Genomic DNA, 27,714 nt, shown 5'->3' with positions numbered 1-27,714 from the left:
AAGGAAATTTGAATGAATTATGAAAGAATGCAATGCTGTGTGCAAAACTCGAAATCAATAGTGTGATATATACCAAGCAAGATATTAGGAAGTTTATATAAAAGTCGCTCCTATGGAGAGTAAGGGAAAGTATTAAAATTGGTGCAAATAGCAAATTCAAGGATTAATAAAAATTGAGCTTTCCTATGTCGAATCAAATTTCGAAGACAGAGGCATATTCCTACAAGTTTGGAAAGGTAAAAATCGATGCAGACAGCACAAGGCAACGAAGTTACGACCGCGCGATAACGTAATTCTGTGCCGTTTTCATCGACTCTATGTCGCTACTTCGAAGCCACATGGAAATATTTTTCACATAGGGCAGGCATTTTCAAAGAGAAGAGAAGATTTCTATACAGAACGTGGAAATGGATAAAAGATACTGGCAATAACAAATGTGTATCAAGATTTCACATGGGTACTTGAGAAAATTTACCAATACATTTAAATAACACATAAAGATCATATTGCTGTATTTGATCGTTAATATACTGCGGATGTTGTAGCTATCTCGCGATTGATCGCGTCTTGAATTTTTATTATCACGTGTACCCACGTTAAATCGTTGTCCAACTAGCTACAAACGATGCCTTGATCTCTCAGTGCATACCTAAAACTATCTGGCGCTCCGGGAACATGGCTGCTACGTCTACATCTAGTCTACATACAGACTAGTGGCTCGTCTGATATGCCGTACATGATATGTGATGTACTAGTGGTGTTTCTAGAAAGACATATCCCTTCGTACGTTCTTTGACTCTTTTTTTTCGCATTCTCACATCGTCTTTGCATTATCTTTCGATTTCGTTCCGGCCTCGCAGAATTTTCAACTATTATTCGACGCACGACGTATTCGTCGCACTGCACTCCTCGTTTATGCGATTTAAACTGACTTTTTACCGTATTCAGAGCCGAACGTCACTTGTTAAGTTAATTTTAGGCTTTAACATTAACAGCCTACGGGAGGGGGGATATATATGTGGTACATTAGATTTTTTGGTCAACTTTAGCGAGGTTTTTTGTCAACCGTAGCAAAGAACATGATATTACAACGATAGAGAATCATCTATGATACTTTTTTCCAATTTTTATACGACGAATGCAGCGATAATTTTATCCTCTAATATACATTTTACATTTGATACTACATGTAATATCCCATCGAGCGATGGTTTTTCCGCGTGCACTTAAGACTTATTGAAAATGTTTAACAATTTTCACTTTCAATTTCTAAGTATTTATCAGCGAATATAATACTATCTTATACATCCACTCGTGCATTTCGGTATCTTATTAATGGTAGAAGCGACTAGGTGCATCGCGATAGGAGCTCGAACTCAATCGTGTTTGCTCTACTTTGTCTACTGCAAGAAACTCAAAGATTTCCTCCTTAAATATGTATAAAAGGAATATTTCGGTACGTTCTTCAGACAGTCATTCTTTTAGATCTTAAAAGAATCGAGAGACGTGGCCGAAGATCGACGGGACAAAGCAAGAGATGGAGTTCCACTGACCAGGGTTTGGGTGTCAAACAGCTTGTACCATCCGAACACCATCTGATTGAGGTCCAGGTCATCCAATATGATCTGTGCAATACCCATGAACACTTTTTTCCCTTCTATTCGGCCATAGTCACCCCATACTGTCACCTGAAAGCATATATAACAATGGTTAAATTTACGCATGACGACGCACCGTCAAAAATTAGTAAAAACTGTAAAAACTGACGACGCAGCACGTACCTGTAATATACAACCCCGATAGTTTTCTTTGAAAACCAACAACTGTTGATAGAATGGATCCAACGTTTTTCTGGCCATCGAGGTTTTCGCTTTCTCTATACATCTCTTACCGTTCACCAGATAAAGCTTCACGTAAGAAGCTGGAATGAGAATCGACATAAGCATCTCGCGGACAGTGAAAATATTTTGGTTTCTACAACGTTAAATCGCGTCAATCGTGTCTATCGCGTTATCTCGAAGGGACAACACGCTTTGTGACTCGAGTGACACGAGGAGACTTTATCGAAGCTACTTACCGGGTATTACTTTGCTGCCTTGTTTCGGTTTAAGCTCTTTGGCACGTATGACCTCTACTTGAAGGCAACCCTTCACGTGGCTCAACGATAGTTGAATCTCGCCGAGGCAACGGGCACCGAGTGCTTGCCTTCCGACCATTTGAGCAGGTCCAAGATCATCCATGAATTCTCGCAACTGTCCTTCGCCTGCCATTCGCAGACTGGGAGACCAACTGCGATTTTCAAAATTATATATTTAGCGTGGGAATACGACTCATTCGGGATACTACGAGAAATATGAAGTATGATTCAAGAAGCAACTGATAGAGAATTAAAAAAAAAACGCCATAAAAAAGTGAAAACCTGGCTTACAGTGTTTACGAATAATGAAAATTGAAATTGTACTTTATAACTTTGTCCTTTTTTTCCATTCTCTTGCTCTTGCATGTAAACTTATTGAAGATCGTGTGCAGAACAACGATCTTGATTGCTCTAAACGCGCTGGATCTATAAATGCAAGAGTAAAGCGCGAAAACTGCAAGCCGAAAATCAGAGTACCGTTTGAAGAAACTGATGCAATGACAACGTGAAGAATGAAAAAATCAAAATCATAAACGAAAATATTATTCCGCAGGAGCGAGGGACAATTCTCGCAAGCCTTCGACGAAAGTTTTAAAAGAGAGAGAACACACACCTCATTCAGTTTAAGATAAGAAGAACTCACGCTGAAAGTGTAGTGTCAGTGTAGTGAGTAAATATATTATATACATGGAAAAAGATTATATAGATAACTTTAAAAACATACCAGACTTTAACGCATGCATTTTAATCTAACGCAGAGAGGTATCATTTTAAATAATTATAAATAACAGTAATCAGTCTGCTTCAATGTGAACAATATAAAAATAGTATATAAACGTATAGAAATATATAAATGTCATAATTATTATAATTAAAGAATGTCTTAATAAAATTATGTCTTAATAAAGTCTTTAAATTTCATTAGATTTAATTTTAATATACGACTGAGTACTGTTTTCTTTCGCTGCAAGTTACATTTATCTATTTAACATGCTTCACTAAAACTTTAGGGATGGAGAAATTAATGAAAAAAATTGTATTAACTTACACTTACTTGTCGCCGCTACAATACGCACCGTTGAGAAGATTCGCATTATTAATGCTAAGCGGAACTTTTCAAACAGTTCTGTATCTATAAATGTAGATATCCATCGAATGTACATGGCCATACTCGAAATTGTTATTAATCTAATCATTAATTATACTTAGAAATTAGCATAGACTTTTCGTGGCACCTTAACATGAAATAAATGTAGGTCTCTTTCAATTGCAGAGTGATCGTACCTAATTGCATTATTCGATCACTCAAATGCTACATCACTATTGACTTATTGTAATGACTTTAATACTACATCATTGCTTAATGAGTACGATAATATATTTGAGTGACGGACACAGTCACGTATCAATGAAAGTTCGTACATCCGATCACAGCCAACCACTTTCTCCGAACTTCCCGACTATATTTAGGCATCGAATGCTGCCAAGAAATAAAACAGTAAATTATCCAGATTATTATATTTATAAAAGTCTCGTGCCGAACCGACAAAACGTTTGCCCGCTCACACAATTCTACAATTCACGTAGACACATACCTACGTTCAATCTATCTCAATCGTCGTCTGTTTTCTCGATCCGGCGCGCATTCTAAGAGGTACGCCGCTGTATACAAATACCTATTCTACGAAACACACTTTATATGGAAAAAAAAAAACAATAAGACAGAGAGATCCATCAGGCGGGGGGGGGCTGCTTTCCAAGGTACGTTGGTCTCAATAAATAGAGAGTATCCACTATGTATAAAAGATAATGAATCGTACAGAAGTATAATGGAAACCACTGAGGAAACGGTCCTGCGAAGACATTCTTGGATGACACTCGGCGTATTTACAGTATGTTAGCGTCTCTCTTACCATGTAGGGTAGAAAGTAGAGCTCCGCGATAACGATCACATTGACATATAATAGGTTCAAAAGTGCGTGTTATATGTGCAACGGTGCTCCGAAATAATGCGATACAACCATTTGCCACAATCAAGCAATTAAGCCAAGACGACAACAACACCGATAATGGACGACAATATTTTCATGGGTGCTTTCATTTCTGGAGCAGGGATTAAAGAACATCGGAAAGGGGGTGGGAGGGGTAAAAGGAGACAGAAAAAAGACAGCAGAATATAAATCTCAGTCAATTCGTCGAAGACTATACTTTAGTACATATTTCCTCCTCGCATTATAAAACTGACATATAGTAAAAGCACTCTATTGACACGAAAAAATATTGCATTTCCTAAAATATAATCTTGATTACATAAATTATTATTCAATTATTACATCGAGAACTCACCAAAATTAAAATGAATAAATAAATAGGCATAAAAATAATTTATTCGCCTTGCAGTAAAGTATGGCATATAGTCTTTCTGAATATATAAATTTCTAATTTTTATGTATGACTAATGCTTTATTTAGCTTATAATAAATCTAGAAATGAACTGTAATTGACGAAAGTGATGGAAAATCTGAACTGCAAATTGATAAAAATTGAAGAACCATAAAAAAGCGTGTGCCCATAACACACATTTCAAATCATAGACGCAATCACATATTTGAAGATGTAATAATCGATTTAGAGTATTCACGATTTTCCGTATGAATAATAAATCTTGGCGCATGTGAGGAATAAGGCCAGCAGGATTATTCTTTGTTTGCAACTGATGATTTATATGATCGTACGATAACAATGATAATAAATCGTAATAATCCTATAATCATTATTTTAATGGTGTCTATTCAGACAATAAATAAGATTTGTAATAAATTTTTTAACAATATCTTTCATAATAAAGTCTCTGAACGACAAAGAATAAGTCCTACTGATTGGAGAATGAGGATACAATTAGCTCGCATGTACGTTGGTAAACGATAAGTAATGAGTAAACTGCGAGCTGTGAATAATAAACTAATAAACTTGCCAATTAAATAAAACAAATATTTGTTGACGATAAGCATTATAGTTAATATTCTCATAATTTTTTCCGAAAAAATCAACAGGTTTATTAATTTACAATTTTTTTTTTTATTTTTACTTCTATTTTATCAACTTTTTTTCGAAAAAATTAAATCAAACAATATACTAATTATTACAGTACGATCTGACAATGTATTCTATATATTAAAATATTCATCTTACAATTTTTTTTGTTCTAGAATAATTTCGACACTTTATTGATAACAAAATTATTATTAAATTTGCAGAAGAACTTAGAGCTCACAGTTTCTCGTTTAGTCAAGGTGCACGCGGCTGAATGTAAGTGATAAGTTAGACAGAAAATAGAGAAATAGAAATCAATAGTAGGACTAGATGATAGAAATAGACGACAGAAAAAGAGAAACAAAGAAGAAGAAGAAGGAAATAAATAGAGAGATAGAGAGATAGCTAGATAGATAGATAGATAGATAGACAGATAAATCGATAGATAGATAAATAGATAGAGATAGAGAGAAGAGAGAGAGAAAGAGATAGAAGAGAAGAGAGAGAAGAGAGAGAGAGTGTGAGTGTATGTATCAGGAATCTCGCGCTTCCGCTTGCAGAATTGGTCGCCACAGGTGGAGTCCACTACTTACGAGCTTCCTTCGGAACTAGAGATCGAGTTGACACTTCCGGCGGTATCGCTGGCTGCCGATCCTTTGTTGTCAAAGCGCACCTGGTAGACAGGCATGATCTCCTCGGATCGTTGTATGCTGCTCGGCGTGCTGTTGCGCTTCCGGTTCGCTAAACCGGCACCGCGTGCCACGGCGCCGGCGCTTCCACCACCGATGATCATCCCGCCGCACTCTGCGTTGTAAACCAAACAAGAAATACCGCTAAACTATTGTCTTTCACTAATACTGCGTGTGCCAGGCGGCTCTCTCATCCAGGTAATCCAAGGGCTGCCGAACGGTCTTTAATTTACGTGCGTCTCCACGCACAACGATGGAATCGCAGAATGTGACAAATACGATTTCAATATATAGGGTGTTTGTTGATTATTTCTCTTTCTCTCTCTCCCTCTTTCTCCATGTTCTTTCGTGCAACCTTCTTCTCTCATGTATCCTCTCGTTTTTTTTTTCGCTCGATCTCTCTTTGTTCGCTTTTCAGAATCAATCTAATGATTAGTAGTAAGATGCAGAGCTGGAATGAGATCTTGTAATTCAAAAAGCACTTTATATTATGTATATATGTATATATATATATATATATATATATATCGATAGGAAAGGGAAATGTTGCGAGGATTTATTCAGGTGTCGTGATATTTGCAGTGAAATGTAACGAGATATTATCGCGCGGGCATTTGCATATGACACCAAACAATGAATATATCTAATCTCATATTAGTCCCTTATATAAGACTTAAAATTTTGGGACAGAGCGCTAAAGCATGAATAAGTAAATCTTCAGCGGTCTGTCGCATGGCATCTCTATTCTATCAACTCGTATAGGCTGTCGAGACAATAATTAATATTATTATGTTGGAGAATTATTAGTATGTTTTTTTTTTTGGCAATATACGATGATGCTATATGTAAAATTTAATTAGCTGCAATTCTAGAAAAGTTACTTAATATATCTATCACTAAGAAGAGTTATTTAATATAATTCCCGGACGCCTTAAGTACACGGATAATTATATACACAAGAATATATACACTTTATATGAGTAGAACGTTCTCAATCCGATAATAATAAGCCAATGTGATTATAATTATCAGCTCGGTACGTAAGGATTGTCCGGTATATTGTATATATATAATGACGTAAATATATATCAGATGGCACATTCAACGGATTCGTGATCAATAATCGCAGAAATATCGAAACGTAAATATGCTCGTAAAAGCGCTGCAACGATTCAGGACATCGAAAAGTCAAAAGCCGTGTGAGTAGCGCACTCTCACCTGAAGCACGTATCAACAGCGGCTTCTAAGAAATAATAAAAAAAACAACGTATCAAGTGGCCAACTTACCTCGATGCTATCGAAAAATTCAAATTGACCACGCGACGATCTAGATTCAAAAAGCTGTATATGGTTCATAACGATTATAACGTGACACACGGTGCCGACACTATTCTAGAGTCACGAAAAGGCGCCAGCACAACTATACTTGTGCAACTAGGAGTTGAGTTTCCTGATCTGCGTGATTCACATCATACCAGCGTAATTCTAAATCGGAGGTGCATGGACTTCACGGAACACCAAGTAAGATTGACAGCTTGACATTTGACAGTACGGCGAGTTTAACAGCCCAGGAAACTCGTGCGAACGTTCCTCTAGAAATAACGCTATCAATGCTACGTAGAAATAGCCTCTACGATCTAGGATAACGAGAAGGAAAGAATCACCTCGTGACTATTTTGAAGAAACGTGCAGATTCGCAAAATACTTTCTTCGATTGTCCAAGAAAAGAAGGAAAAAAGAAAGAAAAAAAAGAGCAACATTCGACGACGATGATCTCTTTTGCAGATCCGTCATATTAATCGTAAGCCGGTTTAGCTTTAGGAATAAGAGAGTATTTTCCGACACAACAATCACGAGAGACTCGCACGACTCCGACTAAAGCACGGCCTCTAAAGAGTGATGTGTGGTGTGTTTCATTGTTGCTGTTCAAAACATCGGTGTCACGAAAATTGGACGGTAGCTCTTGTTCTTCCTATCACAAGTCCTCCTGCAACTGTGTACTCACATTTCGTCGAAGGCTTGATCCAATTAATAAAATTAATTATACCTGAATAAAACCTTCTATCAATGTCTCGCTCTTTCACGCATTGATAATCTCTATGCGCGATACACGCATCGTCATTCCTTATCGAAGATATCTATGAGTGGCGTGAAAATGTCACTGGTCTCCGCGCGAGAGCCCGGAATTCAGTGCGATTGAAACGCTAAACTGCGGCAAAGACCTCCGTCGACGAGCCGTTGCCGGTCGCTCCCACGCAATGCGAAAAGGTATGAAGAAAATAAAGTGTGATAGATGAAAAAGAGGAGTTTTTTTCTAGTGAGAGAGAGAGAGAGAAAGAGAGAGAGAGAGAAAGAGAGAGAGAGAGCTAGTCGGACCTGTCCCCGTCGCCGCTCCCCTCGCCGTCGCTGCTCGCGGAGCTCGGTTGTCGGCCGCTCCTACCGCCGGCCGTATCCTCTGGCGGCAGAACCTCCTCGCTCCTGTGAACTGTAAAGGACGACTTCCCCTTCTTCCCGAAACCCAGCCGCCGTTTCCGTCCTTCCTCGCCCACGCATGTACCACCAACAGACGCACGTGGCATGTTATGGATTTTGCGTGACGTGATATAGTTTTTTTGTTGTTCGTTGTGGTTGCAAGTTGCGGTAGCAAGAGCAACAGTTGTTGTGAACATGATGTCAATCGATTATCGGATTGATTTTACAGATGTATATATTGTATTTTGTAAATACGAGAGTATCGAGTTCGAGTTATTTTTTTTTTTTTTTGCGTGACAGTGGCGATCGGTCCAGCAAATCGATCGATGATCCGTATGGTGTGTTCCGTGAACACGCACGGACGCGCGAGGGCGACGATCGGCCGCCGCGATGAGAAATCGTGCAGGTGGGTGCAGATCGATGACGTGAATGGTCCCCCAGCGTCGAGAGGTGGTTGGTTGGTAGAAGTAAAGTGTGAGTGTGTTCATGTCGAAGAGAGGCGGATAGAGATGAGGAAGGATGGCGGAGAAAACAAGAATACAATTAGAATGTACATATTGCCCCGCTTACTGGGTTTTTTGCTTGACTACGGTATGCTCTTGTTAGCGTTTCACAGATGTTATCTGCTCGAATTGACGTACGCTCGAATTGTGATCATATTCGTTCATATACAAGTATTGGAATCCGTTAAATGCGAAGAATAAGGTATAACAGATAAGGAATAATTAACAAACGCGACAAGTTCGTTTTGTAACGTTTTCAATTTGTCAGCTGCCCCGCAGGTATAAATGCTTTACATGCAGTTGGTAACATTGCAAGAATATTATGCTGCGTGATTAAAATTGGAATTTTTTTCAATTCTTATTAATTCCGTACGCGATTATTAATTATAAAGATATGTTGATATCCTTTCTGTCCACATAATTCCTTATTTTTTCTATTCTTATTCTTCATCTGCGTTTTGTTCAGAAATCTGATGGAAAGTTTTTACAACACGTTCAAGTTCTGAAATCCATTTCTTCACTGCGAATATTCTTAACAAAAAGTATATCATATGCCGGCAATTAATTTTTTTCATTCTCATTTTACGCGCGTAGCGAGAGCACACCGTTTTAATCTACGCACTAACGATGCTAGACTACGCTATCCTAATTTACGAAATATCGATGTTCTGAAGAGAAAACGATTTCCTTTTCACTAAAGAAAGAAGAGAAACGTCAGGAATAGAAAACTGTCTAATGTCGCGTAGAGATGGTGTCATACATCGATCAAAACGTTCTAAATGTCGCGCACCGAGAAACGTTATTTTCGCGCGAACGATCGGTTTTTTACGGAAAATCGACTACGTATGTAACACGTAGAGACTAAACGGCAAACTTAACTAGAAATGGCCAGTGTGACAATGTGTTACCTGTCGCGGATAATTGGCTGGTGCTGTTACTCTTCTTCCCCAGACCCGCTTGATACTGCACCGCGCTTCCGCTGCTGCTACCGCTTCCGCTTTTGCTTCCCGGCGAGCTCTTACGGCCTCTCCTCGACGGGTCTTCAACATTCAATGCAATCGCTGTATCGCTGAAACTACCCGTGTCTGCGAAACAAGAATGCGTATATTTACACATACGTATATATAAAATAAAAAACACTAGAAAATGTACTATAAAAAACAGGTCACGTTGCCTCCAAAATGTTTTTTCGTGTACTGCTGGTGTTGAAAATAACGAAACAAAAGTATGAAACAATAGAACTTTAATGAATTTCGGTTAGTTTGATTATAAATCTTAAAAAGGATATAATATATATACGAAAGCAACTGCGTGTCCAGTCTAGAAGAGAAGACGTTCGTGACTTAATAAATTCAGACAAAACTTTCGTAACGTTCGCATAGACGTCCGTCCGCAGTTTAACTATCGCTAAATATGAGTTCGTGACAATAAATCTTGGCAAAAATTTATGTCACCCCTTTGCAAAGTTTTGTCTTTGCTTTCTTAAAACTATACATCACGGTATCATGACGGTAAAATCGATGCCCGTAGTCTCTGACGTACGCATCAGCGAAAAATTAAAACTACATATTGAATAGAAGGTCCTGGTTAAAAAGCATGATGGGCAGTAATGTGAAAAATCAGTTTTAACATCCGTAAAAAGCAATTTAATTTGAATGAGTTTAGTTTTTAATATCGTAGATGTAGTAAAAATACTACAATCGCGCGATTACGATGTTTATTCGAAAATAACGAAAACAATCAGCGCCTAATTTCATCAATATTTTTGGAAAATAACGTTTTACAAATCTACTTTTCGATCTTTGTCCAAAAAGAACTGTAATTTTCGTCTCGGCGTGAAAAGAAAAAAGGCAAAACTTTCTCACCTTTCTCATCTTGCGGCACATCGGCGTTACTAAGACTCCTAGTGAACTGGTTTCTCTTGTCGTGCTCGTCGTGCCCGTTGTCGGTGACCTGGCGTCTAGGCGTCTTCTCGTACGAACTCGACTGACCGCTGTACTCGCTGCTTTCGGGCATGGATGATGAACGACGATTTCGTGCGTCGTCGTCGTCGCGACGATCGGCGGCAGCCGTGTCGACGTCGTAAGATTTTTTTCGGGGTCGTCGCCGGGCGGACGACGAGGACGACGACGGCGAAAGCAGGAACGTGGATGCCACGTCGACGACATTGGCGAGCGGTGATGTTTTCGTGTTTCGCGGATGTTGATGATGATGATCGTCGACCCGTGGGTGGTAGTTTTTAGCAGTATCGGAGGTAGCGGTTTGGGAATCAAAGAGACTCGAATTAGCGTTACCAGGGCGGGGTGCTCGGTTACGGGGCCTACGCGGATCGCACGGGCCAAATCCGCAGTTTTCGCTGCACTGGCTCTCGCTCTCCATCGAGTACTCGTAGTACTCGAGGGTGTCGCTGATCGCCACGTTCCTCTTACTACTTCCCTGCGGTTGCTGATGCTGCTGCTGGTGCTGCGATTGCTGGTGCTGCTGGCTCGGCTGCCGGCGCTGCTGCTGATGATGACGCTGCGCTAGCTGCTGCTGCCGCTGCCTCTTCTCGAACATCTCGAGATCCCTAGCCTCCGGACAGCTGCTGTTCCGCCTACGATATCTATGCTTCGCCTCTAACGATGATCGCCGTGCGTCGTCACCCCTTCGCGACAACGATCCCGACCTACCTAACTCCGAGGCGGACAGCGCTAGTTCACGACACTCGGGGCAACTACTCTTACGCCTAGCGCGCGACGCGTGTCGCGCCTCGCGACTCGAAGTACGCTGTGACCCTGACCTAACTAGCTCGCGTGCCTCCGGGTAACTGCGGTCCTGATAACGGTCCTCGTAATCGTATCTTGAGTCTAAATAGCTACTACGATCTTGTTCCGCGTCAAAGAAGCTCGATCTAACGCCGTCGTTCGCATCCGACGTGGCCCGACGGAAATAATCGGCGCCGACGACCGTCTCCATGGAGCCGAACTCCTCGTCGGAGTCCAGCACGCAGCTCGACGTCCTCTCCTCGCCGTCTCTTCGCCGGTCGTACATACGCAGATCTCTGCTTTCCGGCAGGCTGCTGTTTCGTCTACGGCGGTATATGCGTCTCATGCGATCCGCATTCGCGCTTAGGTCCTCGTCCGAGTGCAGAGTCGGCGTGGACTCGGTTCGCTGGATCATCAGTCTCTTGCTCTCTGTTAATCTCGACTGCGCGTCTCTGGCCGGCACATTATCGTAATCACCTGCGCTGCTCCCCTCTCTGCTGCCTCTTCTGCTCCTTCGTCTGCGTCTACGCGGCGCCGAGCCGTCCTCGTACAAATCCGCCTTGCCTACTGCCGTGTGCGTAGTCTGATATTCGTAATCCTCGGCGGGGCGATAACTCGGGTAGTCGCTCGTCGCGAGCTTTCCGCCCTCATCCTCGGACTGTGCGTAACGTTTTCCATGAAGAATGCGCGGGCGACTCGCTCCGTCGCGGTACTCGCCGTACGTCGGCGCCGACGCGCCGATTCTCAAACTTCGCATGCCTTTCTTCAGACAGCCAAATTGCTTCTGCTCGTAATCCTCGCTTTTGTCTCGGTCGATGAATCCTTCGTCGTAATCGGCGTTCCACTTCTCGTAACTCTTGTATCCGTCCTCTTCATAAGAACGGCTGGTTGTTGTTCCGCCGTGAGACCGTAGCACACTCTTCACGTCCTTTGTCCAGCTGTCGATATCACAAGTGTCATGGATCTTCGTGACGGATCTCGCGAGAATATTGCGGGCGTAATTTTCGCCGGACGACAGAGCCTCGTCGATGCTGCAATACATGCGATCGCCGATCGGATTGCGAAGGTCGCTTTCCAAGCTTTTCGCTCTCTTCTCCGGCGATATGTCTCTGATGTACGAGGAATCGTGATTCAAATAACTACCGTCTATGTATTTTCTTTTGCCGGTGTCTTCCTTGTCCAAAATATTCCTGAGATTAGCACGGTCGTTGCCGCTAGTGAAGAGATCGTTGTCGTCCACCAAGTGCGAGCCGTACGAAGGCTTGTAATCGCTGCTCTCAATGCTCTTCTTCTCGTAGCTCGGCACGTAGATCTCCGTCTCGCCGCAGCTCAGCTCCGAGTCGTATCCGTAAAACGGCTTGTGCTCCTCATCGAGGAGAAAATCGTAACTCGTCTCTTTGCTCGCGAGACTCTTAGGCACTTTGTCGTCGCCGTTAGAATCGTAGTAGGATTTGCTCTGATCGCCCAGCGCCGGTATCTTGTCGCCGTATCCGGCGTCGCTGAGAGAGAGATTCCGCTTGAGCTTTCTCCTGGCCGTCCTGAGACTGTCGTCGCTGAATATGTTGCTCGAAATGCTCTCGTACTCGAAACTCTTGGCCCGGCGCGATAGCAGACCGACGGCCCCAGGCCTAGTACCGAAACGATCACCGTATGTATCGTGCATCACGTCGTGATCGAAGCTCCTAGCCTTAGCGGATAAGAAAGACCTACGCGGATGCAAACTAGCGTCTATACTCCTAATGTCGAGATGGTCAGGGAAGTCGTTCGGATCACACGAGATAATCGGCCGCCCGATCGTCGTCGTCGTCGTCGTCGTCGTTGTCGTTATTGTCGTCGTCGTCGTCGTCGTCGTCGTCATCGTCATCGTCGTCGTCGTCGTCGTCGTCATCGTCGTCGTCGTTGTCGTCACCGCGGAATCGGATGGCGCGACGTTGCGCCCTCCCGCGAGACACGAATACTTGGAGCGAAATTTCTCCACGAAGCGATCGTTAAACTCGACTCGGAGGCAGTCCTCGACGTACATCGCCGGTATACGATTCTTAGCGTTACCGGCTGCGAGTCTCTCCGGCCTGAGTATGTACCCCTCGGAAACGCTGTACTCGCTGGTCTCGGGGCTGTAATATCTCAGCATGTTCTCGTCGACGGTCTGCGATCTCGTGAAGGGCGTACGCATCTTTTTGTACAACGAGCGCACCACTGCGGACTTGCTCCGTACGAGGGGATGCGGGGGGGTGGGATACTTGCTGGGGTTGTTGCTTTTGGGCTTGGTGGGACTGCTGTTGCTCGGACAATGACATTCGCTGCAGGGTACCCTAAGTCTGTGCCTGCGCCTAGTGCGCCTAGAGGGTGGGGGCAAGGGGGATACGACACCGGGTATCAAAACGCTTTTAACTGTCGGTCTGCAAACAATGTTTTTTTTTTTTCATATAGAGAGTTTAACGCTCTTTGTGGAAACCCAACCAGAAGGGTGAGCCCATTTCGCTTTTTTTTTTTTCTTTTTTCTTCTTTTTCTTTTTTTTTTCCCGGTTTTTTTTCACTGTTTTTAGTTTCAGTCTACCGCGCGTTCGCGATCGATCGAACGCGTATCGGTCATGAAATCTCAGAACTCGACTCTGTCGATTCGCCGAGAACAACGGGTCGGCATTTCAGAAGAGACACGCGGCGATCGATGTGCTTCGCAATGCGTCATTTTTCTTTCTCCGGTGCGATGAGGCACACAACTATAGTTGTAGGTTATACCTAACCGTTCGACCAACGCTACGATCCCTGCTTTCTTAGAATGGGACACTATTAAATGGACATTGACACGGTGCATAGGAGGTGCAGTCTAATCACTTCGTAGAAAGGGGCGGAGGGTGGACGTTGGAAACACTGACGCACAAGCGGGAGTTAAATGGTGCAACTACAGGATATCCATTTAGTCGACAATGTCCATTTAATCCAGGGATTAACCTTGACTAAAGAGATTGAGCCGATGAATGTGCTATCCCGATCGATTTAAAGATTTTGAAATATATTAAAACGTAAAGTTTCAGATTTATGAAAATATATCTCGTATATTATAGCAATATTCGACGCCGGATTATGTCAAGCAGCACACTCTCAACTTTTCCCTAACGGGATTACTCTCTCGTGATTATGGCATCTGCGTTGCTTTGCACATTGACCTCGCAACACGAGGACGTCCGGTTAACGTTAAAACAGCGTAATGATTATGACACTATACTCACATTAGCGTTCTCGATCCACGTGGCCGTTCCGATTGTGTACTAAAGGCACTGCTCGTTACCGAAGCTATGCTCTCCATGTCAGAATCCCCGAGATCACCGAGTATGTCTTTGTCGGGACTCAAGTGTCCTTTTCTCGGTCTGTGCAATCTATGAGGGTGACTGTGTGGCAACGATAGCGGATCGTGTCCCATTGAGGGAAGATCCGAGTCCGAAAGGCCGCTGTAATGCCTTTCCCAGGCTGGAAATTGATCAATTAACATTATTTACAAGAAACGACAATGGAAAGTTTATGAAAAAATAAGTTATATTTTTTTTTATTAGAAAGAAAACAAGTTGCATTATAGTTAATTCTACTTTTATTCTTTCTCTCAGTCCAGTAGTGCCAAATAAAATAGTATTACCTGGACAAAAAAAGACTATCGTCCGTTCAAAGTGCGAACTTTAGACTTTCTTCTTCGACGGAGAAAAAAAAAAAAAAAAATTGAAACTCACTTCCCATACCCGTGCTTCTGTACATCGGCCTGCTGCGGTGTCTCATGAATCTCGCTCGTTCTTCTAGATCCTGCGCGATCCTCTCCTTCATGGTTGCCGGGATTTGAGGTAGCTGACGTTTCTTTGGCGATCCAGTGGGAGTGGCAGTCGCCGATCTTGAGCCAAATCTAAATAAGCGCGCGTGGATAAGTCCATTTTTCAGTTGCTCGCGAGCTCGTAAATGTAAAATGTAAATGTAAGGAATATTAAAAAGTTTCCGGCGATATTTCATACCTCGTGGAGTGAACGTATCCATGCGAGTAGGGAATGGATCTATGTTCGGGTGGCGACAAGGAACGATGACCAGTGGGACTCTGAGACCTTCCGCGGTACCTGACACTCGGCGAGTCCATAGGTGCCGCGCTGTGCGACCTGTGACCCATCATTCCCCGATGGATGTCGTCCTGGGGACACGTATTTAATTATGTACTGGAGGTGCTGATAAATATTATTCAATAATATAGAAAAGTGAAGGAAAACATAATTCTAGAAATCATAATATGCAAACGGAACGCTTTTAATTTGTCGTATTTTTCCAACGATTATTACTTAATTAAAATTTCAAGTATTTTAAATGCTACGTTTTTTTACAACTTTCAAACTTTTCGATTTTAAATCTCTCTGTGATCGACGAATGGATGAAAATTGAAAATAAACGTCCTCGAATGCTTACCTTACGATATGTCTGGTAACTCGATGCGATGGTGGCTGGTTGGTCGCGGATCATGAGGGCCGCCCTTTTACGTCCTTGAGGCGACATGTCTCTTCGACTCCGATGCTCACCGTCGACGCAGAGCTCCCTCTCCGGCGGCGGGCTAGAATAGTGGCTGCTCCAGCATGCGTTCATTTTTTTTTATCAATCAGTGAACGCTGCGTGCCTTACAAGTTAAATGAGGCGAGTGCTGTGATCTCGCGCTAATCTCAAAAATGCATGCGGCCAGGATGGTAGAGAGAAGCAGAAAGGAAAGTATTCGTAATGCCGTAAATGAAAGACGAGCTACATGGCACTGAGGATGGAATTGAGCGTCGACGTCGTGAAAATAAAATGAAACAAATCCCCACTCGCACGCAAACTCATATCTTCCGAATCTTTTGCACATACTATAATATTTGGCGCATGAGATTCTAGCGTGAGCTCGATTCGACTCTTTAGATCGCAAACTGCAAGTGCATAACTCCTAATTTGGCGCGAAGCAGCTCCAAGTTACTCGGCAATGCAGTCAAGTCTCTCTCCGGCGTTTACACAGCGTTCTCGATTGCGAGACTCTTCGTTGCCAAAAATCAGATATCGCGGGATAAAAAGGAGTGAGTCGCCATAAACTGAGAATATGACGTGTAAGTGCGTTCGATGAGTGCCAAGTCTGCGTATGTAGCGCACTTTACAGAGATCGATCGTGCGAAGTGTGTAATATAAAATACGGGGTGTAATTCCCACCGTTTCTGGCAACGAAAAGCGAAGTGTCTGTGCAAGACAGTCTCGAAAATTGGATGGCACCCGAAGGTGATTGCAGTCAAAAAGCTTCGAGAGAGATTCAATCCACCCCGGCCGATGCATCGCAATGCGCTAAGCATTCTAGAAGCCATGTCTCGTCGCATCTAAGACTTAATGTATGTAATATGCAAGAACGTATATGCAAGAAGCAAATGACAGTATGACGTCTAAAGTGCCTACGTGGGTGGAGATTCGCTAAATTTTTTGCACTTGTTATTTTATCATTCAATTCGTTTCTATTCTTTTCGCGTCTTAAAATCAAAGACAAATGACGGAAATTTTTCCCGAAAATTTTCTAATGTGTTCAATGTACATTATTGTACATCGTAATATTCATTGTCTAGTGCGCGATATTCCACAGAAAAGTGGAATAACGTTAGAAAGTTGCAACGTTTCACGCCAATAACAGTACTTTTTGTCATCAATGACGTCTGTATCCTAGTCACTGTTCCTTTCTTTTGCCGAGAAAGAGGTATTTTTCTCCCCTCTCTTAAAGATATACACTTATTAAATGAAGGTTTCTTTTTGTTGTCCGTTTCTTAGATTGAATTAGCTACGTGATCACGTCAGTATGTGTCCTGTTGTCTCGTTTTTATTACGCCTCCGACTTGTCGCATGACTAATTGACTGATCTACGCGCAATATTGTAACCTAGCGGTGAGGATGCAAGACGTGTGACTGCGTGATTCGTGAAGGAGGAGAAAATATAAATTGTAATGGCCGTACCGCTTATAATTTGACGGCATATTATGAAACCTAAAAAATAAATAACAAAGCATACGATTAAAATCAAAACCAATGAGCGGGCGCGGCCGCGGCCAACGCGTCATTAAATATCTAATGTTACTTAAATTTTCATAAATTATACTTCAATTACATGAAATACTTTATATTTGTCAATTCAAAGAATATCACAAAAGATTTAACTATGCATTTTGATGCTTAAAAATATGTAATATCTTTTAGCAATATTCATACAGAATTATAAAAACGCAATGAAAGAAATAACTATAGACATATATAAATATCAAAATTTTTTTAGCAATTAATTTTCTTGTATATATTCTCTAATTGGAAGAGTTATTCATATTTTGCCATTAAATATAATAACGTGCGTATAAAATACAATAAAAATAGATATTAAAATGCATTATCCACATCTCATCATCGCCGCCGACTTGATTTGACGACGACAGGATATTAATGTAACCGGTGAAACCTTTTCGAATAATCTCATTAGGCGATATTGAAGGTTGTTAAATATGTGCAGGATGTCCGTTCGCTCTCGGAGCACATTGGAATGTTTCAATTATTCGGAGCAAGCTTTTACAGGCTGATGCGCGCTTAGGGACAGAAGTGCTCGCTTTGCAGATCGAAACTACTGTTCGGTATATAAAAGAGGTGCGGAGAGCGATATATGCCGGATAGTATTTCGGCTTATCCCCATCTCTGCCACTCCACCTGCCAAGCCTATCCAAGATAGCCTACGTTTTCATTCAATCCGCTACATTGATTCGATTTATCACATATCGTCGGCGAAAAATTTATAGACAAGTCACTTTCGAAGCGGGAATTATTTGCGCGGACCAAGGTATCTTATTAGAACCGGGACACAACTTTGAAAAATTTACTTGCCAAATATTTGAGAATCGTAAAAGTGTATCGTAGACTATTTTACGAATTTTAGTATACTATGACATTAACTTTTACAAATCGCTTACTGCAACAGAATATCTATTTTGATATTACCTCAGCCACGCCATTTTGAATGTCTTCAATATTATAAACAAATAACACTTTAGATCATTATCTTTTTTTCGTCACTTTTACATGTACACTATAATTCTTTCCGTTTGAAAAAAAAAATAAAATATATATTCGGAAGTTTTCGGTAAAACCCACTTTGTACTCACAAATAACGATCGGACATCACCAGAATATTAATATAGATACGAATTTAAGGCTGACTTCCGGAGCTAGCGATGGTCGCGGGCCAACTGCTATGTCAATTGGCTTGTTGCCCAGTTTTATAACTTGGCTTTTGCCCTCTCTCTTTCTTCCGATTGCCCCTCCCGTTCAATTCTTGTCTTTTTTTTTTAAACTTTCATCTATTTTATATAATATATTCGTACTTCTCTCCCCTTCGACTTTGATTGAACTTTGATTTACTTTTTGGTTGTACAAAAAAAAGAGAGTCAAATCTCATACGATTAAATTTCCTTTTAAATCATCGTAAGAACTATTTGTTAATTATGATATGATTATTAATACTAAATCATATTAAAACAATTTAGCAAAAGAAATTAACAAAATCTCCTTTCGTAAATCTGTTTCAAGCCACGTAAAATTTTTTAATCATGTAAATTGCATCAGCAATTTTGACTCCAAGATTTATTTCATTACGTAGTGTAACCTCATTACAGCGGCAGGGAAACTAAGCTAACGACGGTAGGAATCCTCGCGGGAAAACATTTCACATCGTACACGGAATCTCATATAAACCACCGCGTGTTATTGACGATAAAGACCGCAACGCAAGGAGCACGGGAGTAACTGTTACGGCAACAGTTACGGCAGTGCGGTTACGAGATCCGTAAACAGGATCTTAAGTTGGGGGCAGCAGCGCTGTCAAATTAGTAACGCAATTTTCATTAGTCGAATACACTGATTCCAGTACACTTGGTTAACTACCGATTTTCGATAGCGTATGCAGTTCACCTAAGTTAATCTGGCAATCTGATTCGAGCACGTAAAAGGTGTTTCGGGACCTACAAACGCGACCTTTCAACAGAGACATCCCGATCGATTATTTTCCAAGCGATTCTCTTTCGCCAGACGGAGATTTTGTATATCTATTATCCGGATCTTAAAAGATGGTCTTACCTAGAGGAACTGCCGATACTACTTATGCTGGCACCGTCGGCCGTTCTTCTTTGCTCTCTCGACACGTCGCAGTCCGTAATATCGCACTCCGAGGTGTCAGAGTCACTTAATCTCGAAGTGGTCGACGGTGGACTAAGATGACAATCTATCATGTCGTCGGTGTCTTGGTAATGCCTGCAGAAAATTGTCGATGGAAAATAGCGTTTCTTAGCGTTCTTGCAAAATTAAATTTATTTGAATTTATTTAAAAATAAGAATGTTGACACTCTTTTTTTTTTTTAACATTAATTTTTGAAGCACGGAGAAGAACGAGCCGTCGTATAATGCGATGTCACATTCTGAGCGAGATATAACACGACAACATTGTCGAACATTCCGCGGGAGATTCGTTGTCGATGCGAGGTATTTATTTGATCGCTTTTAGTATTGGCATTGGAACTACTAGCATTCGTGAGAGCGATTCATACCTGACGTGCCGGTGTTCTCCGTGAGCGGTCAGAGAATGCCATTCTGCTTCCTCGTCTAAGAGACATACTGCCAATTCCAGGACAGCCTCGCCGAGAAAATCATTCGCCTCGTACCTCGCGTAGTCCCAGACTGTAATCTCTAATGCCCTCTTTCTTAGTTCCGAACGTCTGACTCCATTATAAACGAAAGTCTGATTCCATCTAGGTTCGTTTGTGTTCGCTACAGTCTTCGTACGCCGTTTCGACTTCTCGCTGTAATATTTTGTAAAAATATACAAGTTGTTTGAACTTTTAAAAAATTGACAATAGACAAATTAGTGTAAAAAAGAATATAACCACAATTAAATTTAGCAACAGTTTTATAATCTCAATGCACTTTACGTCACAATCACAGCAAACGAACTTTACACATCAGTTTACAAATTTATGCGTATTCCTCGGAAATTCCCGGTAATCGAAACTTTTATCAGACATCAAATATATTGACTCCATTATTCACCTTTTGTCGGGAAGCAGGAAAACTTTGGCGTAGGGATTTCTAGGTTGGCCGTTGCTCTTCGGTGTGAGGCCCGTAGCGCAAATTATCGTGACGATCAGCTGAAGTCCCACGGGATCGAAACTCAGCTTCACCTGAATGCTACCGCCCACGTTCGCATTTCCGGTTGGATGTCGGGAGTGTCGGCTGCGTCCTTGGGCGTGCAGGTCCGGCGAGCCGGGCGACGTCACTAAAACCGAGGGTTTCTCACGCCTCGCGTCGTACAACTCTGCAAGTGATCGTGCAGTGTCGACTGGGATATAACTCCATATTTGTGATCTTGGAGCGAATTTTACGAAGAGGGGGTGCTCGAGATTTCGTGGGAGAAATAACAAACAGAAATGAAATTAAAATTGACATAAATGATAAAGAGAGAGAGTATCGGGGGTGATTCAATGTGAGTGGATAAATTTTCTCATGCCCTCATTATATTAAACATTCATTCAGCAGCCGATAACACGCCAAATTCGCGTTAGCAGCAAATATGCTCCATTAATAAGTACACTTTTATATTCGTGATATATTAAATACTTTCAAACGACATAAGGATTCGAAGCATATCCAAAAAACGTTGAAAGTACGTTTGAAGGATCGGGATGCTTGTTCGACGTTTATTCTGGAGATTTGTGCTGACTGGGTACTTTAGTGAAATTATAGATGCGAAAACCAAGTTCTATCTTACAGCGTCATCGAACCCCGGGGGACGTTGCAAAATCGATAAACTATTTCTGAACACTTCTGGAAACACCCACGTCTTTCCAAGAAGTGGAGTTCGCATGCACGGGTTCTCGGGATCACGGAAATCCGTGACAACGAGTCGAGAAAGAACGAAGGGAGTTGTGATGATAATAATGTTAGATCGATACACGTAGATAATAGACAGTAGTGAGTATACAGCAAATTACGCTTATTCATAAGGGCTATACGAGATACTCAGATCTGTTATAAATAAAGAAGAAGCACGACAGTAAGGAGTTAATATATCGGCATTTTTTACATTTTGTATATACATGTAATATAGTTGTTGCTCCCATAAGACTATACCTATATAAACGGTGCTGTTTAGCGGGGGTGCATTAGCACTACGATCTACGTCTACGTTTAAACATCGACGTTACGCTTAAGGCAGAATAAATGGTAGATTCATTTTCGTTGCTCCGCCATGTGGCTTGTCGTAGCATCGAAATTTATTATCTCGGTGCCGTTTGTTGAGATTTAATAAAAAAGGAAATCTCGCCAAACGGCCACCGGCAACAGAGATGAAGGGCTAACGGTAAAGGAAAGAGACACTGATCAATCGAAATAGTAGTTTAAAGAAAGTTGTCTGAGGCCTACCCCATAGGATACATTTCTTAAGACCTGGAATATACGAAAAATCATATAGTCTGTGACAACGCCATCGGCTCCAGTGTGCTTAATGTATATTTATCCATGAAAGTAGTACAGGCTGAGTAATGAGAAGCGCAATGCGCCTCGTAGTCTTGTGCCATTTCAGAAGATTACGTTTAATGGGATTTAATTGATATCGATAAATATTTTATGGAACCGGAATAATTAATTCGCAACCCTTACGCAGAAATTCCTTTCACAATCTTATCCGATTAAATCGTCGTGCATATTACGTCGTGCTATTTTTTTTTGTCGATACGCAATATTTTCAATCTTTTTTTTGGACTCTTCTTTTGTATATGTATGTATATGTATTAAAAAAAAAAAAATTGTGTAGAAATTTACAGATTCGGTGAAACGAAAGATGCTGATTTCTAGAAAGCCTTGCGTGACCTGCACGCTTTCCAGTCAGGACACTTCTAACTAATCTTACATTTAACTTGCGTATTTTTCTAACTTTTCGTGTGCTATGCTCAAATTTATATTCTGTATAAATTCGATATCTAAAAACAATCTACTTCGTGTTATCAATTAATCACTATCGATATACATAAGATTTACTTCTCATAGCACTCATAGTAACTATTAAAATAACGCTTGGCATCATAAGCCCATGCACGACTATCGTAGGATTAAATTAGCGATGAAGTTTCAGAGAGTTGTACAAAATGAAAGTCGAAGTTTCGAGAACAACGAGTCGATGATAAAATGATCTAGATCACGACATTTGATACACAGAGATGAAATCAAGTCGGAAGATGATCGTAAACGGAGCGTGCTGAGTGCATAGTCACCTTTGTGATGCGGTTGCTGAGGTCCGGAGATGCTCTCGTGTTTCTGTCTCCATTGACTCTGAGCGGCGATCCGCCTCGACGCCATGGGCGTCGATGGGCCCGGTCCTGCGGGCATCATGCCTGTTGTCGTCGACGACAACTTTCTCTCAACTACGAGCTCGATTTGCGGCTCCATCCTCGACTCGCCGATGATGTCGCAAACTTCCCGGAAGCTTTTGCCCTGAAGGGACCTTCCATTCCACGCGATCACCTCGTCACCTGAAACAGCCGCAGGGAATACCCGAGATATCGTCGAGCGTCCGATTCGTTCTTATGGACGGTCACGAGAACGGAAATAGCTTGCGCGCGATTGTTACGTGCGCGCCTCGACAAGCCGCGCGCTTTCAAAGTGTCAAAGCGTGAAAGCACAGATTATACCGCGACTGGAATATTCACGAAATGATCCAAGCGTAAGGCTTTCATTAATGTAACCGACGATAGAAGGAAAATGCTGTAGACTAATATTAATTGAAAATACATCATTTATCTTTCTTAGATTTGCAACAAATAGAAAAAGCTTTTGATACTTTATCATTTCTGTTAATCGATTCGGGGCAGTTAAATTTTTTCAAGTATCAAATTAGAATTATCGAAATTTTACATTTTGTGCGAATTCGCGCGCGAATGCCGTCCGTGCGTTTTGACAATTCTCCGAGTTTAATTCGAACTTTGTAATCCTCTTACCGGGTCTAAGTTGACCTTCTACGTCCGCCGTACTACCCTTTTTCACCTTCTCGATCAGAGCACCCATGGAACCATCTTCCAGTAGCTTGCCACCGACAACTTTTAGTCCGAGTATACTACTACAGCTTGTGGAGCCAGCCGATTTTCGTAAAACCATGTGGCCGATGATCTTCTGGCCGTCCTCGCTCACTTGCCAGGATAATGGATGCTACGGAGCGCGGATAGTATTTCTTTTATTGATAATGGGGGTCACATGTGTGTGTGTGCCATTGTAAATCAAAAGCGATACAGAACGTACGTCCGAATTCTGGATCCCAAATTCTAATTCCGGAATTCTGATTGTGCTTAAGTGATGGGGAAGGCTAAAAGATACTTTATGCAATAATAACCAGTGACATATAAGCCGTAAAAGTCCGTCGCGTTGTAAGAATAATTCATTTCAATTCTCTACACATTCTTCGTTCTCGTGAAATTCGTATCATAGTTTCCAGTATTCTGGCGTATTTCCATCAATGATCTATTTATCAATTAAATACACAACTAACAGAAAACAATTGTAATACACATTAGCTTATAAATTCTACGGAGAAACGTTTCGCGTCTATCTGCATTCGACGTATTACGTCTTGCGGCAAAACATTTCTCTTGCGCAGGGTGAATCACCGAAAAACTTGAGTATGAAAAAAGCTTTAAAATATGCCGTTACATTCAGGTAGATCATATATTAAAGCAGAAAAAGCCAAAGATACAGTGTATTATAATTAATTTGGAAACAGAAACACAATCGTATAATTAATGATTCAAAGTCAGTTATTTTCAATTGATAAAAATATACGTTTTAATTCTTCTCAAAGCCTTTCGGTACCCTGCCGAAACGAAAAAGGTTGTCTACACAGCTAGCGTTCTAGACATATCGAGAAATAGTTGGACGTAGAACAGTTGGCATTTACAGAGCAAGCGGTACGCACTGCTGTAACATGTATTGTAATTTACATTAGAGTAGCCACTACTTCATGCAACACATGCGCAATTAGCAAATATTACAGTAGAAGACATTATACATTCCGCACCTGTCGAACATCCAGTGTCCGAAGGTCTCTGTCGAATTCGAAAAAAGAAATATATATATATAGGCATGCAAACAACACTGCGTGCTCGTCAATATATGCGTAATATTGCGTAAAAATCCTGAGCGTGATGTATCTCTATCTCGAGAACGGCACGATTCACCAAGTGGATCTACTTTAGGGAGAGGGGTCGCCTCTTTTTTTTCGGTTTCCGTCCTATCGAACGCAGTTGTTCGATCATTTATGCGCGATTCACAAAAAGCTCCAAGTCTTGTAAGACCGAGTTTTAATTAATACTTCTATCCATATATAATTATACTGCTTTCACAGCGGCAAGTTCGATAATGGCATTAATACAACAGCAAGTTTAATAATAGCGTCAATAGTCTTCGCATTGATCCGTTTAGACATTACTGCGGATAATAAGAATCGGTTGATATGATCAACCGTATGCACACACTATGAAAAGCGCATAAACCGCCGCACACGGCGGCATGAATGTTATAATCCATTTCTGCTTTTACGCCAGTGAAAACGTTTGGAGTAATTACGGAGTTACGCATCGTTATAATAACGATGTTTTAACTGTGTCGTAATAGCAATGTAAATCGCATAAAAAGCTCTGAATTCTACTAGATATATTCCGACCGCAGAGCTGGCACGATTGAATGTCAAATGGCAATTATGCCATTCCGCGCGCTCGCGATTAAACGTACGGACCTTTTACATTTGTACAATGGCTAGCAGCTCGGCGTCGTAATCGAAAAGATATTACAAAAAAAATCCTTTGCTCGGAAAACTGATCGACGACAACTAACGAGGTCGTCAAGTCTTGTTGGTTGCGATACCCTTTGGCTGCATTCCAACTCGATTAATTATGAAACAGATACGCTTTTCTCTCGAGAACCTTCATTGGTCCGTTAATTGGATCGTTTTGGACTCGCCAATGCCTCGCGAAATCACGTCAAATTTTCTAGATTAGTGGGATACACAAGTTGACAATGGGTCAGCATCGTAAATGCACTTTTACCGCGCGAGAGCTACGTCTGTCGGGACACGACGTGATTATCGATCGGACGCAATCGCGCGAATTAATTCCTGCATCGCCGAGCACCGTGCCTTCCTATCCGATTTTGTTCGCCCAAGTCGAAGTAGAAGTATCGCGCCTGACGGCACTTGGTTTCCTTGTTTCTCCTTCACGCATCGCAATCAGTTTCCACTTTACCCCCGCGAAAATAAGAGTAAAACCGTAGTGGTGTTACGTGACCTGTTTGGAAAATAAAGAGTGAAAAAGATTGATCTCGATCGTATTGCTTTAAGGGATACCTAAGTCGCCGCTAGATAAATTACTCGATTGCCGGCCGTTTACTCGGAGAATTTAATCTTAGTTATTTGCTTCGTATAATTGGACCGCGACCTGCAGTTACCTATCTCTCTCGTATATCGAACGATGATCCGTGTACACAATATTGCTCATCCGAACATGAACTCTAAGCGAAAATGCACAAATGCGGCATTTGTTAGAGCCACGGTGATATATATTTTCCGGAAAAATCCTATTCATCACTTAACTCGCTTATGCAATATTCTTATATTATTTTTGGGTAATTTGCTTTTCTAAAATCTAGGATAAATCTTTCTTTTTCTATTTGTAAAATTATAAAGAAATAAAATGTTATATCATTACAATTAAGGCGGCCGAATAACGCAATTGGGAATATCAATTAATAGTTACAAATTGTTCGCTATGTCCGATATAAACATCAAATCGAATAATCTTCATTTTTATAAAAGTATTCATAGCCAATTACATAATTTGGGCTCGATTCAGATGGGAATCACTAAAATCATCCTAATTGGCGTTTTTACCTGAAGAATAGTAACAATAACCTACAATCAAACCGTAATTGCTTCTTTTTATCGACTTTTGTTATTTATGAAGTCAATACATTTCTTTACACAGAACATTTTATCTCCGCGAAATCGCAACGCAAATTGATTGAGAAAACTTGAATGAAAATAATAAAAATAATTTTTATATAATTCCGAATGCTATTTGATTCTCAGGGGGATTTAAAAGCCGAATGTTGAATCGATTATCTGCAACTTTTTATATGTTTTACATTATATAATATACGAAAACTTAACCGGCCGACCGTACTTTAACTCGAGAGTGGCGTAAAAGAGAAATGAACGTCAGAAATGATATTCATTGTTTAAAAGTACATAAATCTCTCTTCCCGTCGCTATTAAATCTACGTCACTGCAAAACTCGAGGAAAATTATCGTGGATTTTAGTTAAGAGAGGCACAATGGAATGGATCGAAAAAAGCCTGACGCAAGACAGAATTGTAGTACAGAAGACGATTTTCTACTTCAAACTTCTGAATTCACGGATTACCGTGACAGCAGCAGAGTAATCTTGCTTTTTGCTAAATCCCTTAATATCTGTTACGAAAGATCAGTGACTATTATTGTCATTAATAATTTGAGACGCGCAATTAAGAGTCGAAAAGTGTATGATATTCCGTGAGTTCAGTTTCTGTGATTCTGAAATAAGCTTGAACTTTTATACCAACGCTGTAAGTGTAGTACAAGAAGCCGATATACGTAAACCATACAAATAAACCTCGAGATAAAAAACGAACACACAAGCACACAAGCCTTTAAGCACGAAGTTTTGGGGTTAATCGAGCAAAAGAGGTTCTCTCTGTTAGCACAAATAGGAGAAAAAACCAAAACGTTCAAGCATAATTTTATTACACGGCGTGTGTATATATATATATATTTCTCTCTCTCTCTCTTTCTCTCTCTCTCTCTCTCTCTCTCTCTCTCTCTCGCTCTCTCTTTCTCTCAGTTCGCACATCAATCGGCATCAGTAGCTTCAGTAGCGATCAATTGCGCAACTCTCCCGCCCTGAAACTTCGGCTCTCCTGGCACACATTGTAATCCGAAAGAGTAACTATAGTTACAAGAGCTGCACGCTAATTACATCAATTGGCAAGCCATCTCCCCCCAACGCCTC

General features: G+C 41.2%; 1 protein-coding gene across 5 annotated transcripts in view; it reads right to left on the bottom strand.

Moving 5' to 3' along the window:
- The window catches only part of Rim (Rab3 interacting molecule), a 60,265-nt gene that overhangs the window by 5,181 nt on the left and 27,370 nt on the right, over nt 1–27,714 (bottom strand). For 2 of the 5 annotated variants that reach the window (XR_010890199.1, XR_010890200.1), the window contains exons 7-23: nt 23,623–23,830; nt 22,900–23,157; nt 22,052–22,075; nt 20,681–20,945; nt 20,182–20,433; nt 19,715–19,888; nt 17,558–17,587; nt 16,013–16,166; nt 15,574–15,743; nt 15,310–15,467; nt 14,809–15,046; nt 10,700–13,206; nt 9,743–9,919; nt 5,764–5,974; nt 2,078–2,289; nt 1,782–1,921; nt 650–1,688 (exon numbers count right to left, since the gene is read on the bottom strand). Coding sequence is in view for 1 of the 5 variants with exons in the window: in XM_012370166.2 (XP_012225589.2) it covers nt 1,554–1,688; nt 1,782–1,921; nt 2,078–2,289; nt 5,764–5,974; nt 9,743–9,919; nt 10,700–13,206; nt 14,809–15,046; nt 15,301–15,467; nt 15,574–15,743; nt 16,013–16,166; nt 17,558–17,587; nt 19,715–19,888; nt 20,182–20,433; nt 20,681–20,945; nt 22,052–22,075; nt 22,900–23,157; nt 23,623–23,830 (5,322 nt within the window). In the remaining 4 variants the exon portion in view is untranslated. Of the gene's footprint in view, nt 1–649; nt 1,689–1,781; nt 1,922–2,077; nt 2,290–5,763; nt 5,975–9,742; nt 9,920–10,699; nt 13,207–14,808; nt 15,047–15,300; nt 15,468–15,573; nt 15,744–16,012; nt 16,167–17,557; nt 17,588–19,714; nt 19,889–20,181; nt 20,434–20,680; nt 20,946–22,051; nt 22,076–22,899; nt 23,158–23,622; nt 23,831–27,714 lie in introns of all 5 variants that reach the window. The other 3 variants (XR_010890198.1, XR_010890197.1, XM_012370166.2) reach the window with 3 other exon arrangements.

The sequence above is a fragment of the Linepithema humile genome, chromosome 5 (assembly GCF_040581485.1).
Source record: "Linepithema humile isolate Giens D197 chromosome 5, Lhum_UNIL_v1.0, whole genome shotgun sequence".
NCBI lineage: Eukaryota > Metazoa > Arthropoda > Insecta > Hymenoptera > Formicidae > Linepithema > Linepithema humile.
Note: the sequence above shows the minus strand (reverse complement) of the source record. Positions and strands in the feature narration are given on the sequence as shown.